The 15313-nt window shown below is 48.1% G+C and overlaps 1 protein-coding gene across 6 annotated transcripts in view; it reads left to right on the top strand.

Moving 5' to 3' along the window:
- The window catches only part of inpp5b (inositol polyphosphate-5-phosphatase B), a 280167-nt gene extending 270340 nt beyond the window's left edge, over nt 1-9827 (top strand). For all 6 annotated transcript variants that reach the window (XM_072501900.1, XM_072501893.1, XM_072501913.1 and 3 more), the window contains one exon: nt 9636-9827. In XM_072501900.1, the coding sequence (XP_072358001.1) occupies nt 9636-9760 (125 nt within the window). In that variant the 3' untranslated portion in view covers nt 9761-9827. The remainder of the gene's footprint in view (nt 1-9635) is intronic.
- The last annotated feature ends 5486 nt before the right edge of the window (nt 9828-15313 follow it).

Here is a 15313-nt window from a genome sequence, read left to right as displayed (position 1 = left end):
CTAGCACCGGGCAGGCAACATACCATGCGGGACTCTTTATCCTGCTCACAAAGGATGCACACTGGCGACCCCCGTACTGAATCCGACGCAGACGCGGATTCGTTCTTTGGATTTGAGGATCTTCAGCCCAGCACATACGACATCCCGACTTGTGAGTGCAGGATGATGCTGTGGCCTGAAACCAAAAGACAGAGAGCGGCCTGCTGCCACACAGAGCGTGGTCCACGCACCGCTCAGGGTTCCCGACTCTACGAAAGGAGACACGCAAGACTCCACAGTGCATGAACAAGAAGTGACTCCAGTGTCACAAGCCTCCACAGCGAGCTCATGGACAGACTCCACGATAGAAGAAACGCAAGACTCCAGAGCGCAGTCCTTGCAGGAACAAGACCATGAGGGTCTAGCAACCTCCTCTGACCAACTAGCGGCAGACGATGCAATTCTGCCATGCTCAAGTAAACAGCAAGAAGACTATGAAAGTCTACCACACTCCAGTGCACAGCAGGACGACCATGACGGTCTATCATGCTACAGTGAAGAACAAAGCAACAATGACAATCCAAGCCCAAATGAAGGACAACAGCAAAACAATGACAGTCCACCCACATTGTTTGCACCACCAGATGAAGACTCTGACAATTTACCCAACCCAAGTGAACAACATGCAGCTACTTAGGCTCTATCCACGGTACATGAGATGAGTGACGACAGCATCCCACTTCCCATGCAAGACGTGCAAAGTGACAGACCTCAGCTAGTGTGTACAGAGTGCACAGACGATCATTGTGAGACCACTGGTGACTCCGGTGACACCATGATACTTCCACCCTCATTCGCTCGAACCTCTCCACAAGTTAATGCATTCCTGCATGTTCCGACTCCAGACGTGCAGCTTCAAGAAATCTCAGCTGACTCCAGTGAACCTGCTAAGACTCCGGACAGGGAGCATCAACAAACCAACACTGACTCAGTTAAAACAGACCAGACTCCAGATGGGGAGCAGCCAAACGCCGACTCTGATTCACATAAGCCGGACTTTACTCCAGACAGGGAGTGCCGCAACCTCAGTGATGGCACGCTCAGGGTGACAGCAGATGCCACAACGACAGGAGATGGATCACTTAACAATTACACTGGGTCAGTAATAACAAGCAGCGGCTGCAGTCCAAGAGGAATACACCAATATTCACCACAGCTATATCCACACATTTTTTCGACGCCAGCAGTGCAGCCAATGACAGCTCATGCTGGACAAACCCAGTATTCAGGCATGCAGCAGCCAGCAGTCTATGCAGCATATTCTCAAAACAGGCCAGCACTACGGATTGCCCACTAATGGAATCAAGACCGAAGGAGGTCTACCGCAAGCGCAATCTGCACTACAGACTGGATGCCTTAGTTACAGCCCAGGATTTGCTGCACCCCAGCCTGGCCAGACGGCATATTCGTATCAGATGCAAGGTTCTAGTTTCACACCATGAGGTATTTATGCGAGCAGCAATTCTGTTTCCAATTCGACAAGCTTCAACGGTTCTCAGCAGGATCACCCTTCCTGCACAGCATGTGGCCAGAACCAGTATGTACAGTCTTATCCAACTTCAACATATGGCACATCCATGACCTCGAATGATACTTTTGATGGTACCTCTTCAACGTCAACACCTTATCAGCTACAAGATGCCATCCGACAGCACCATCATAAACATCAAAAAAGAAAGGGACTCCAAGTCAGACAGTGAAGTGATTTGACCACTTCTTGGTTCCTGTGGCGCAGGGATGTTGATGGCGTTCATAACCAAGAGAGACATTTGACCATGATGATTGATGGTTTTTGGACTCACACAAATGATTGGACTTATTGTTTAATCACTGTCCCCATGACTTGTATATAGCTTAACATATCTACCTGTTTTTTGTTCAATTTTCTTAGTGTGCAGAAAATATGTATCATATAAAAAAGGGAGGATGTGGTGATGTGCATCAATGTAAATGCATGTAGGCTAGCTCGACACTAGAGGGAGCACCAGAAACATCACACACGCGCGCTCAACCAATAAATCAATTAGATAGGACACGACCAATAGACATTCACGATACACAAGGAGGTGACACGACCACAGGGAGGCATTACACCAACCCATATATGAAGGACACCACACACATGATCTGCCTCTTTCCAGTGGAGACAGTCAGTGAGTACAGACACAGGGTTGATTCAATATTACACCCACCACGTGGATTGCAGCAACTGATTAGTCAGTCTGGGTAGCTATAGTAGGATTGGCAGTAGTGTCGAACCCGAGTAATAGAAGTGTAAATAGTTTAATAAACGTGTTGAAGTTATCTCCACGTCTGAACCTTCCTTTGTCAAGTGCACCACAAGGAAGCCGCATATGTTACACATACAACATAACAAATTAGGTACGATAAGCATTTCCACCCCTATCCCAATCTTCACCCACCCAACAATAAGAAGGAAAAAAAAACAGTCTGCTCCTCCCCCCCCCCCCCTTTTGGAATTCTACTTCTGCTGACATTTTAATTTTCCCCGAGAAAGTCGACGAATGGTGAACCCTACCATTGATCCTCTTAAGGCGAACTTTATCTTCTCGAGACTGAGAAACCCAGCCATGTCACTAACCCAGGTCTCTGCACTCGGGGGCTTCGAGTCCCTCCACATTAACAAGATCCGTCTCCGGGCTACCAGGGAAGCAAAGGCCAAGACGTCGGCCTCTTTCGCCCCCTGAACCCCCGGCTCTTCCGACACTCCAAAGATCGCTACCTCCGGACTCAGCACCACCCGTGTTTTGAGTACCGTGGACATTGTCTTAGCGAAACCCTGCCAAAACCCTCTAAGGTTCGGGCATGTCCAAAGCATGTGGACATTATTTGCTGGGCTCCCCGCGCACCTTGCACACCTGTCCTCTACCCCAAAAATCTTGCTCATCTGGGCCACCGTCATGTGTGCCTGGTGGACTACCTTGAATTGTATCAGGCTAAGCCTGGCACATGATGAGGATGATTTAACCCTGTTTAGGGCATCCGCCCACAGACCTGCCTCTATCTCTTCTCCTATCTCGTCTTCCCCACTTGCCCTTAAGCTCCTCCACCGAAGTTTCCTCCAATTCCAAAAGCTCCTGGTAAATATCTGATACCTTCCCCTCTCCCACCCAGGTACTGGAGACTACTCTGTCCTGTATCCCCCGTGGAGGCAGCAGCGAGAAGGCCAGAACCTGCCTTCTCAAGAAGTCTCGCACCTGCAGATACTTAAACCCATTCCCTGCTGCCAATTCAAATTTATCCTCCAAGGCTTTCAAGCTGGGGAAGCTCCCGTCTATAAATAGATCCCCCATCCTCCTAATTCCTGCCCTTGGCCATCTCCGGAACCCACCAATCATGCATCCGATGATTATTATAAATCGGGGTCCAAACCGATGCTTCCTCCACTCTCATCTCCACTGCCCCAGATTCTCAGAGCCGCCACCTGACTTGTATTGGGCAGGCGAGAACGGGAGAGGTGCCGTTATCAGTGCTCCCAAACTTGTGTCTTTACATGACGCCACCTCCATCCGCTCCCAATCTACCCCTCCCCAACTGCCCACTTCCTGATCATGGCTATGTTAGCCACCCAGTGGGAATTGCAAAAGTTCGGCAGCGCCAACCCACCCTCTCCCCAACTGCGCTCCAGCAATATTTTCTTCACTCGCAGGGTTTTACCCGCCCACACAAAGCCCGAAATAACCTTATTCACCTGCTTGAAAAGGCCTTTGGGATGAAGATGGGGAGGCACTGAAAGACAAACCGAAATCTGGGGAGGACCGTCATTTTCATGGTCTGCACCCTCCCCGCCAGTGATAGCGGGTGCATGTCCCATCACTTAAAGTCCTCTTTAATTTGTTCTACGAGCGGGGATCGGTTTAACTTGTGCAGTGCCTCCCATTCCCGGGCCACCTGGATTCCCAGATATCGAAAGTTCCGTCCTACCATTCTAAACAGCAGCTCTCTCAGTTTCTTCTGCCCTCTTGCCTGGATCGCGAACATCTCACTTTTCCCCGTGTTCAATTTATATCCTGAAAAATTACCAAATTCCCGTGGATCCGCATAATTTCCCCCATCCCCTCCAACGGGTCTGAAATATACAAGAGCAGGTCATCTGCGTAAAGCGAGACACGGTGCTCCCCCCCCCCCCCGCCCAAACCAGCCCTTTCCAGTTCCTAGAGGCTCTTAACGCCATGGCCAATGGCTCTATGAGGAGTGAGGGCACCCTTGCCTCATCCCTCGGTGTTGTTTAAAATACCCCGATCTCAGCCGGTTCGTACGCACCCTCGCTACTGGTGCCTGATAGAGCAACCGCACCCAGTCAATGAAGCCCTCACCAAACCCAAACCTTCCCAGCACCTCCCACAGGTCATCCCACTCCATCCGATCAAAAGCCTTCTCCGCATCCATCGCTTCCACCACCTACATCTCCCCTCCTTCTGAGGGCATCATAATAACATTTAAAAGCCTTTGAATATTGGCCCCATGAGTTGCCTGCCCTTTACAAATCCCCTATCACCCCCGGGACACAATCCTCTATCCTTGTGCCAGTATCTTAGCCAGCGTCCACATTCAGTCGAGAAATTGGCCTGTATGACCCGCATTGCTCCGGGTCCTTCTCCTGTTTTAGGATCAATGAAATTAAGGCCTACGACATTGTTGGGGGGGGGAGGACTCCCTTCCCTCTTGCTTCATTAAATGTCCTCACCAGCAGTGGACTCAATATCTCTGAAAACTTCTTATAGAATTCCACCGGATAGCCGCCTGGCGCTGGGGCCTTGCCCGACTGCATGCCCTCCAGCCCCTCAATTTCAATTGGGGCTCCCAGCCCTTCCACCAGACCCTCATCCACCCTTGGGAACCTCAACTGACCCAAAAACTGCCTCATCCCCTCCACCCCAGCCGGGGGGTACCGATTCATATAATTTGCTGTAAAAGTCCTTAAACACCTCCACTGGGTCCAGGACCGTAATCCCACCTCTACTCTTTACTCTCCCTATCTCCCTGGCCGCCTCCCTTTTTCTGAGCTGGTGCGCTAACATTCTGCTTACTTTTTCCCATACTCATAAATCGCCCCCCTTGCCTTCCTCAGCTGTTCCACCGCTTTCCTGTAGTCAGCAGCCCAAACTCCACCTGTAACCTCCGTTGCTCCCTCAGTAGCCCCACGTCTGGGGCCTCCGAGTATCTCCTGTCCACCTGGAGTATCTCCTCAACTAATTTATCCCTCTCAGCCCATTCCACCTTTTCTCTGTGGGCCCATATCGAGATTAATTCCTCTTTGACCACTGCCTTCAAAGCTTCCCAGATCATTGCTGCAGAGACCTCCCCCATATAATTTGTTTCCAGGTAGTTTTGGATGGACTTGTTCACCCGCCCACAGATCGCTTCGTCCGCTAACAACCCCACATCCAGCCTCCACAGCGGGCGTTGTCCTCTCTCCAACCTAACCCATAGATCCACCCAATGTGGGGCATGACCCAACATTGCGATTGCCGAGTACTCAGTACCCACTACCCCCGGTATTGGAGCCCTGCTCAGAACAAGGAAGTCGATGCGAGAGTATACCTTGTGAACATGGGAGAAAAAAGAAAACTCCTTCGCCCGTGGCTGTGCAAACCTCCATGGGTCTACTCCCCCCATCTGTTCCATAAACCCCTTCAATTTCTTTGCCGCGGCTGGCACCTTCCCTGTCCTGGATTTTGACCTGTCCAACTCCGGATCAATGACTGTTTTAAAATCTCCCCCCATGTGACTCCAAGTATGGGATCTTACCTAACACCCGCCTCATAAATTTCACATCGTCCCAATTCGGAGCATTATACGTTCACGAGTACCACCCGCACTCCCTCCAGCTTCCCATTCACCATTATGTACCTGCCCCCCCCCCCCGTGTCTGACACAATTCTCCCGGCCTCGAATGCCACCCGTTTATTGATCAAGATCGCTACCCCCCTGGTCTTTGAGTGCAGCCCTAAGTGGAATACTTGGCCAACCCACCCCTTTCTCAATCTAGCCTGGTCTATAGCCTTTAGATGTGTCTCTTGTAACATTGCCATGTCCGCCTTCAGCCCCCTCAAATGCGCAAACACGCGAACCCTCTCGACTGGCCCATTCAACCCTCTAACGTTCCATGTAATCAGCTTGATTGGGGGGCTTCCCCCCCCCTCCCCCTGCCAACTAGCCATCTCACCCTTTTTAGGCCAGCCTCCAGCTCGCGTCCCAGGCCTCCTCGAGCCCCCCCTCGGGCATTTGCTTTCCCCGATCTCCCATTTGTCCCCTAGTAACAGTTCCTCCCCTGTCAGCAAAGCAGCCCCCCCCCTGGCCCCCTCCCACCCTCGTAACAGCACCAGAAACCCAACCCCCCATATCAAGCTCCAGCTTAACATCTGCTCGCCCCCCAGTGTGCTTCCGTGAGTCAGCTGACTTGATAGCTCCCGCCCATGGCACCAAACAGTCTGTCTCCCCATTTTTCTTTCCCCTCTTCCCCCACTTGGACAAACATATTCAAAGCACCACATTCCCCAGAAAAAACAGTGGAAAAACAACCACAGAAAAAATACCCACAGAAAAACCACCCTCCCCCTCCACCCAGCTCCCAGTAAGACCAAGTTAACTTTAGCCATCGAAACAGCCCCTTATTGCACACAACACTACTTATTCAAATCAGCACAAAAGTGATTGTCAACAAATCGCCGCTGCAATACTCTCCCCAAGGATTCAGTGACTTCAGTTCACATCCAGTCTTTTTTCCTTGCTGAAAGCCAATACATCGTCTGGTGTTTCGAAGTACAAATCCCGTTCCTCATGTGTGGCCCACAGACGGGCTGGGTACAACATCCCAAACTTCACCCCCTTCTGAAAGAGGCACGCTTTTGCCCGATTAAACCCAGCGCGCCTCTTGGTCAAATCCGCACCCAGGTCTTGATAAATGCGCAGCTCACAATTCTCCCACCTGCTGCTCCGTCCTTTCTTGGCCTACCGCAGAACATGTTCCTTGTCCAGGAATCGGTGCAAACATACCACCATCGCCCTCGGCGGCTCATTCGCTCGGGGCTTCTTCGCGAGGGCTCTGTGCGCTCTATCCAATTCGAGGGGCCGGGGGAACGCCTCAGCCCCCGTCAACCTCTTCAGCATGTTCGTCACATAGGCCCTTGTATCCGATCCCTCACTGCCTTCAGGGAGGCCGACGATTCTCAGGTTCTGCCTCCTGGACCTGTTTTCCAGGTTCTCCAGCTTCTCCTGCATTCTTTTCTGGCGATCATTCATCACCTCCACCTTGGTCTCCAGCACGGTTAGGTATTCCTCGTGCTCGGACACATTTTTCTCCACCTCCTGGATCGCACGTCCGTGGGTTTCTTGATTCTGCACCAGCTGACCATTCAAAGCCTTGATCGGGTCCAGCGTGTCCTCCTCAAGCTTGGCGAAGCAATCTTCAAAAAACTTCAAAAGCTGCTCCGTCGACCACTGTGCCGTCTCCCCGCAGCCCTGCTTCTCCGCCATGCTTTCCCGCGTTGCCAGCTCTGTTCGCATCTTCCTTGTAGAAATTTGTCTTCTCACATGGCCACTTCTGGTCCAGTTCTCCTCACTGTCTCACTCTTCACAGGTTTATCCAATAAAATCCGGGGGAAAACAGGATAAAAAGCTCCAAAAGTCCGTCACAGGCAGGAGCTATCAAATGTGCGACCTACTACTGCATGGCCGCCACCGGAAGTGGAATAAAATAGTTTTGAACAAATGTTTGTTGTGAAATTTGATATGGGCGGCATGTTTCTCAGCAGCGGGAGGTGGTCCGCTGTTGGCCAGAGTGGATCTTCTGGTCCCGCCGCTGTCAATGGGATTTCACATTGAATCCACTCCCTCTGCCGCCGGGAAACCCATGGTGGGGGTTCGTCATCGGCAGGACCTGAAGATCCTGCCGGTGCAAACAGCCAGAAAATTCCAGCCAATGTATGCAAAACAGTTTTATAGTAACGACAAGGGGAGTCTGGCGAGTTCACGGGGAGACGTTTATTCAGCTTTACAGCAGCATATACGTAGGGCCTGGTTACACATTGGCCCAACAACACTCAAGAAGCTCAACACCATCCAGGAGCAGCACGGTAGCACTGTGGCTTTACAACACCAGGGTCCCAGGTTCGATTCCCCGCTGGGTCACTGTCCGTGCGGAGTCTGCACGTTCTCCCCGTGCTAGCGTGGGTTTCCTCCCGGTGCTCTGGTCTCCTCCCACAGTCCAAAGACGTGCAGGTTAAGTGGATTGGCCATGATCAATTGCCCTTAGTGTCCAAAAAGATTAGATGGGATTATTGGGTCACGGGGATCGGGTGGAAGTGAGGGCTTAAGTGGGTCGGTGCAGTCTCGATGGGCCAAATGGCCTCCTTCTGCACTGCATGTTCTATGTTCTTCCACAAACATTCAAACCCTCCACAAACCGACGAATCGTGGCAGCCATGTGTACCATCTACAAGATGCACTGCAGTACCTCACCAAGGTTCCTCCAACAGCACCTTCCAAAACACAACCACTACCATCTAGAAGGACAAGAGCAGCAGATACCTGGCAATCCCACCACCTGGAGGTTCCCCCCCAAGTCACTCACCATCCTGACTTGGAAATATATCGCCGTTCCTTCACTGTTGCTGGGGCCACATCCTGGAACTCCCTCCCTAACAGCACAGTGGGCAACAGCACCTCAAGGACTGCAACGGTTCAAGAAGGCAACTCGCCACCACCTTCTGAAGGGCAACTAGGGAGGGTACGAAATGCTGGCCTAACCAGCGCCGCTCACATCCCGTAAATGAATTTAAAAAAAGAAAGAACATTACCGGGTCCTTACTCCTTTTTTTTCCTTATGAATTTAAAGTACCCAATTCTCTCTCTTCCAATTAAGGGGCAATTTAGCGTGGTCAATCCACCTTCCCTGCACATCTTTGGATTGTGGATGTGAGACCCACGAAGACACAGGGAGAATGTGCAAACTCCACATAGACGGTGACCCAAGGCCGGGATTGAACCCAGGGGGCGACATGGTGGCCCAGTGGTTAGCACTATTGCCTCATATCGCCAGGGACCCGGGTTCGATTTCCGGCTTGGCTCACTGTACAGAATCTGCACGTTCTCCCCCTGTCTGCGTGGGTTTTCTCCGGGCTCTGCAGTTTCCTCCCACAAGTTCCGAAAGACGTGCTTGTTAGGTGAACTGGACATTCTGAATTCTCCCTCTGTGTACCCGAACAGGCGCTGGAGTGTGGCGACTAGGGGATGTTCACAGTAACTACATTGCAGCGTTAATGTAAGCAAGCTACTTGTGACACTAATAAAGGTCCTCGGTGCTGTGAGGCAGCAGTGCACCACCATTCCGCCCACTCTTACTCCTTTCTGTTGGCTACGACAAATGCTGGTTAATTCCCGGTTCAATCAGGACATGGGAACAATCGTCCCCAGCTGGATGAACCTCATGCATGTCACATGCAGATATTTACAGGTTTATAGTTTCTTTTTCTTAAAATGTGACTGGATCCCATGTCCCACACTTCACTTAGTGTTATGAATCAGGATTATAGGCAATCATTTAAAATGTGCAACTTTTCTTCTCTTCACAGCGAGCATCTTTGGAGCACTATTGCTGAGACCACCTCCTGATGCCACAATTCAATGTGACGTCATTGAGAATAAGAAGGCAGCACAAGCGTTCATTTCACATTTCCTTCTACTGAAGGATGGTTAATCGAAGCAGCCTGACCCAGCCAACATAGTGTTTATTTTCTAATTTTCAATAAAATTGTACAATTTCAGTCAAGAGTATTTTTATATGAAGGTAAAGGTAAATATCTTTAGAATTATGCAAGTGTTTTTGGAATACAGAAACAAGGTTCTACTTATTTTGTAATGTAACTTTATCTTTGTGTGTTTAAAGCTTCAGAGCTGGAGTCGTTCTTGTCACCTTCATTTTATAGAAGCACCCTGCAATGTTTTGATGTTGCATTTAGTAATGCATCAGATGCAGGGAACTGACAATTTTATATGCACATGATTTTTTTTAACTGTTTGAAAGTACAGCCCCTGCCACTTCCCTTCCCTGCTTGTATCAGGGAAATGATGCACACCACTTTCCGTGACCTTGGGTGTTGGTTAAAAAGATGGTATTTAAATTAAGCACAGCACTATTGGAGGTCATTCAAGTAACTGTTTAACATATAATTAAAGTGTAATTACTCATCACTTAAGTCCTTTCAGGCTGAAACTGAAGCTGCCGTGGTGGTGAAACTGGTCAAACCACTGCATAATGAGCTCTGTTCATCTCTCCCTACATGGCTACGGTGAAAAATGTTCACCTTGCATAGTGGCCAGGTCTATTTTCCATAAATACAATATAGAAGCCCAGAGGTCCTCTTCAGGTCACAATACCAAATTTCGACTGGGAGCTGTAGAGAAATGAAGAGTCTGCCTACTAGGAGCCACTTCCTGACCATTATTTCAGTCAGTTACCTCATTAAGAGCAAGGGGTGAATATCTGAACTCTAATCCAGAGCTGACACTACTTAAACAATAATGTTACGTTTTGATTTCTGAAGTTGTCAAAATTCTGCATAAAATTGGTCTAAGCTGATTGCCCTGCACCTAATGGGCAAATCGCGTTTGTAAGATATTAATGGAGTCGGAGAGATGGGAGTTTTGTGACTGAACTTCAGTCACAAGGAGTTTCCCTGATGGAATAAATATGTTAGGTTACATTTTTGAGTTGATAAAATGCTGCAATTATGTGTCCCATTTCAGACGAATAATAGCAGGGTAAGAATTAATTTAATCACTGTGTCTGTTCAAATACAGACTCGTCCACAATGAGAGAAACAGAACTTGGCTCACTTAAAACCATTTTTCCTATTTTTGAACTAAGAACAAAGAATTTCCATCTAAGTGATAAATGTACACCAGTGGGCCAAGAGAAGCTGATGGAGCAATGTGGAGCATGTACAGATCCCAAGTTTCAAACAGAGTGACTATTGAATTTTTTTGAGCTGATGTTATAATGTGGATTTGTTAGACATACAAATGTTTATCTTTCCTTAGCATGGTTGGATCCTGATAAAAGATTTGCCATGAAATGTTCTGGTTCCAGCAGGACTTCTGTATGAATTTATACATCTTTGTACCATAGCAACTTCAGTCTGAGCAAACAAGCACTGAATAGAATCAAATGCATTTTAAATGCAGGAAAATCAACACCTTTGTGTTGCTTCCAGAGGAAGTGGTTACCAAGGTGTTAATCTAGATGCTTGGGTGAACATGTTAATCCATGATCAAGACTGTTGTGCTAAAGTACTTCGATAAATAATTGCATGCAGTAGGATTGAATTGGAAGTGGATAATTCCATTGAGACTGTTTATTTGGATCAAGTGCATTTTATTTTAACTTTGAATTCACTAGAATGAATCTGATGATGACTCCTTGTTTCCATCCTGTAAATCATGTCCAGCAGTGCTTTAGTCGAAATTCATTCCATTTATTCCCCTTGACACAGTCAAGGTTCCAATTGGTTTGATGCTGTACTTCTATTCTATTCATCCATTAATGGGCAAGATTTTAATCCACTAAACTTAGAATCAGGCCAATTGTGCTTGTTTTACGTGTCAAGTAGTATCATGATTTTTTTCCTCCTAAAACATATTTCTAAGGCTTTTGTCGTTGATAAGGATTTTGTGGTATTGAGTGGTTGTCGATGTTGGACAAAGCTCAGGGACTCCAACAAGAGATAATTGTACACTGTTGCCGTTTTTTTTTTGTATGAGGGAGTTAATATTTTCCCCCTGGTGCCAGCTGTTCCTCCCCAGATCTCAGCCAGGTGGGCAGTTAGGATATCGGAGGAAGCACATTCCCAAGTAACTGGTACAACATTGCTCTTGACAAGGGAACATCTCAAAGTGGCTCCAGGATAACTCCTTACCCAATATTTAGTTTTCCCCATTTCCTTTTCTTTCCCATATCAACTTTATGAACTCACAGTAACTTCATTGAGAGGGTTTGAAGTATCCCTACACTACACCTCGACTATGTTCCTATAATACTGCATTCCAATCTAAGTAGTTTTCTTTTCACTCTTCTACCTTCAGAGTGCTATGCTGCCTGCTGAGTATTTTTGTTGTGCTTCAACACAAACACTTTAAATGCACAGGTAGCCAATTCAGTCAAGAGTAAAATTGTCCTTTATTTTTAACATCGAGCAAATGATTCCTTTGTGAGTTTCAGGATCTACATGTGGTGTGTCCTACAACATACAGATATCTAACTCCAGACTCATGATCCAGTGATGCATGTGTTAATTGAGTACATCCAACTAAGTACTGAAACTATTTAAATTTCAGAAAATAATGTTTTATTTCAAAGTTATTTTTAACTGCACAGTCTTTGAACCCATGTTGTAACGACAGGAGGTATAATGTGACAGATTCTGGCTTGATAGTTCAGAGGTAGAATGCAAAGATTTCCAAATTGTGACCTTGAGATTGAATACAGATAAGGAAGACTATTTGGCCCATCTTAGGTCATCCATACAGACTGAACCCAAAGTACACCATTGCAACGTCCAGTTTTCCTTTTTCAACAATTGCACGATTTTTGTCTCTACTGCTCCAAATGGAAATTAAACACCTTGAATGAAGAAAACCTTCCTGATAATCCATCTACATTTCACTTGTTTAGACCGATGACTCCTTGACCTACTCATGCAGTTTTGCCCCATAAATTTAGAGTACGCGAGGGCGGCACGTGGTGCAGTGGTTAGCACTGGGAGTCTGGCCATGAGGACCCAGGTTCGAATCCTGGCCCTGGGTCACTGTCCATGTGGACAAAAATAATAATTGGGTACTCTAAATTTATTTTCAAAAATTTAGAGTACCCAATTATTTTTTTCCAGTTAAGAGGCAATTTAGCATAGCCAATCCACCTACCCTGCACATCTTTGGGTTGTGGGGGTGAAACCCACGCAGACATGGGGAGAATGTGCAAGCTCCACACGGACAGTGACCCGGGGCCGGGATTGAACCCAAGTCCTCGGCACCGTAGGCAGCAATGCTACCTACTCGTAGATTAAGTAATTTTCAAAATTTACTTTTCCCATACTGTTTATAATTTTGCATACCTTTTCAAAATAAACACTCATCTATCCCTTTTCAAGGATGAAAACCAAGTTTCTCCAGTTTTTCCTCACAGCTTCAACCTATTGAGATCAGACATCTGAGATGGAATCAGCCTTATGTCTTTTCTTTTTGATGGACTTTGGACATGACTGTCTCGTCTCAGTGACCAGAACTAGACAACGTATTCAAGGTGTGTTATGAGCATACCATTTTACAGTTTGATGATAATACTCCTCTGACATCCCAAGTTTGGTTTAACAATTCAATATTTAATTAGCATTGTGATCATTGCTCTGCTTTGATTAAACATGCTGAGACTCCTAGTTCTCTCCTAACTTCATCATTAACTATTTCAATATCATTCATGCATAAATGTGTTGTCGACATTTCCTTTCTATATGCAATGCTTTATATTCAATTTACCTGCAATTGTTATGCCAACAAACAATTGTTTTGTCCAGCTTATTCTGTAACTTTTTTAAAAAATCTTTTTATTGGCTTTTCTCATATTTATAAACAGTTGTTACTTATATACATTACATTTTTCTTGCCCGCTAATTTGCTTTATTTTACAGAGCGGTTTGTTTTGTCCTTCATTTGACTAACTGTATGTACATTTTGCTGCCCTCTGGATCGGTCTATGATATGCCCCCCCCCCCATTGGTTGCAGCACCCTTCCTCTTTTGTGGTTTCCTCAATTCCCCCCCCCCCCCCCCCCCCCCCCCCCCCCCCCGGAGGGTTGCGCAGACCTTTGGTTCTTCATCTGTTTTCTTCCCTGGCTTACTCCTCGTTGCTGGCCTCAAACAGGTTTTGGAACAGGCCGACGAACTGCCCCCAAGTATCCAGGAAGCCTTCCTCTGACCCTCTGATGGCGTACTTAATCTTCTCCAGGTGGGGAAATTCTGAGGGGTCAACGAGCCAGTCTGCAGCTTTGGGTGGTGCTGCCAATCGCAGCCGAGCAGGATTCTCCGGCGTGCGATTAGGGAAGTGAAAGCAAGGGCATTGGCCCCCTTCCCCATGTGTGGTTCTGGCTGCTCCATACCCCGAAGATTGCCACTATTGGGCATGGCTTCACCCTCACCCCCGCAACCTTGGACATTGCCTCGGAGAAGGCTGTCCAGAACCCAGCAAGCTTGGGGCAAGCCCAAAACATGTGGGTGTGGTTGGCCGGGCCGTTCTGGCACCACTCACATTTGTCCTCCACCTCCGGGAAGAACCTGCTCATTCTGGTTCTGGTCAGGTGCGCTCTGTGCACCACTTTGAGCTGCATTAGGCTTAGCCTTGCGCAGGAGGAGGTGCTCAGTGCTTTGCTCCAGAGTCCCCATCCCACCTCTGTCCCCAGTTCGCCCTCCCATTTTTGTCTGGTCCCATCCAGTGGTGTTCGGGCTCTGTCCAGTAGCTGTCCGTATATTTTCCCACATAGCCCCCCCTTCTCGCTGCTTGTGCCTATCAGATCCTCTAGAAGTGTGCTTTCTGGGGCCCCCGGGGTACCCTGCTGTCTCTTTGCGGAGGAAGTGCTTTATTTGGAGGTGTCTCCATTCCTGTCCTCTTGATAGTTTCCACTTCCTCGTCAGTTCGTCCAGTGTCGCCAGTCTGCACCCTACGTAGAAGTCCCCGACCGTCAGTGTGCCCCGTCCCGCATCCATCTTTTGAAGGCGGTATCTAGCATGGCTGGGGGGAATCTGTGATTGCCGCAGATGGGGGCCATAAAGGACATTTTGGTTATCCTGAAGTGCTGTCTCAACTGGGTCCACGTTCTCAGCGTGACCGCTACCACTAGGCTCGTTGCATACCTTGTTGAGGAGGATGGGAGTGCTGCTGTGGCCAGGGCCCACAGGGTTGTTTCTTTACAGGATGCCTCCTCCATTTGTACCCAATCTGTTTCGGGTTCTTGTACCCATCCCTTCACTTTTTCCGCCGTTGCTGCCCAGTGGTGGTATTGTAGGTTCTGTAGAGCCAGGCCCCCTCTGACTTTCCCGCTTTGCAGTGTCGGTTTGGGAATTCTCGTGTTCTTGCCCCCCCCCCCCCCCAAACAAACGCCATAATTAGCCTATCTATGTTTTGGAAAAATGCCTTGGGGATGAAGATCGGGATGGATCTAAACAGGAAGAGGAACCTTGGCAGTACGTTCATCTTGATCGTC

Source organism: Scyliorhinus torazame, chromosome 1 (genome assembly GCF_047496885.1).
Source record: "Scyliorhinus torazame isolate Kashiwa2021f chromosome 1, sScyTor2.1, whole genome shotgun sequence".
In the NCBI taxonomy this organism is placed as follows: Eukaryota; Metazoa; Chordata; class Chondrichthyes; order Carcharhiniformes; family Scyliorhinidae; genus Scyliorhinus; species Scyliorhinus torazame.
Note: the sequence above shows the minus strand (reverse complement) of the source record. Positions and strands in the feature narration are given on the sequence as shown.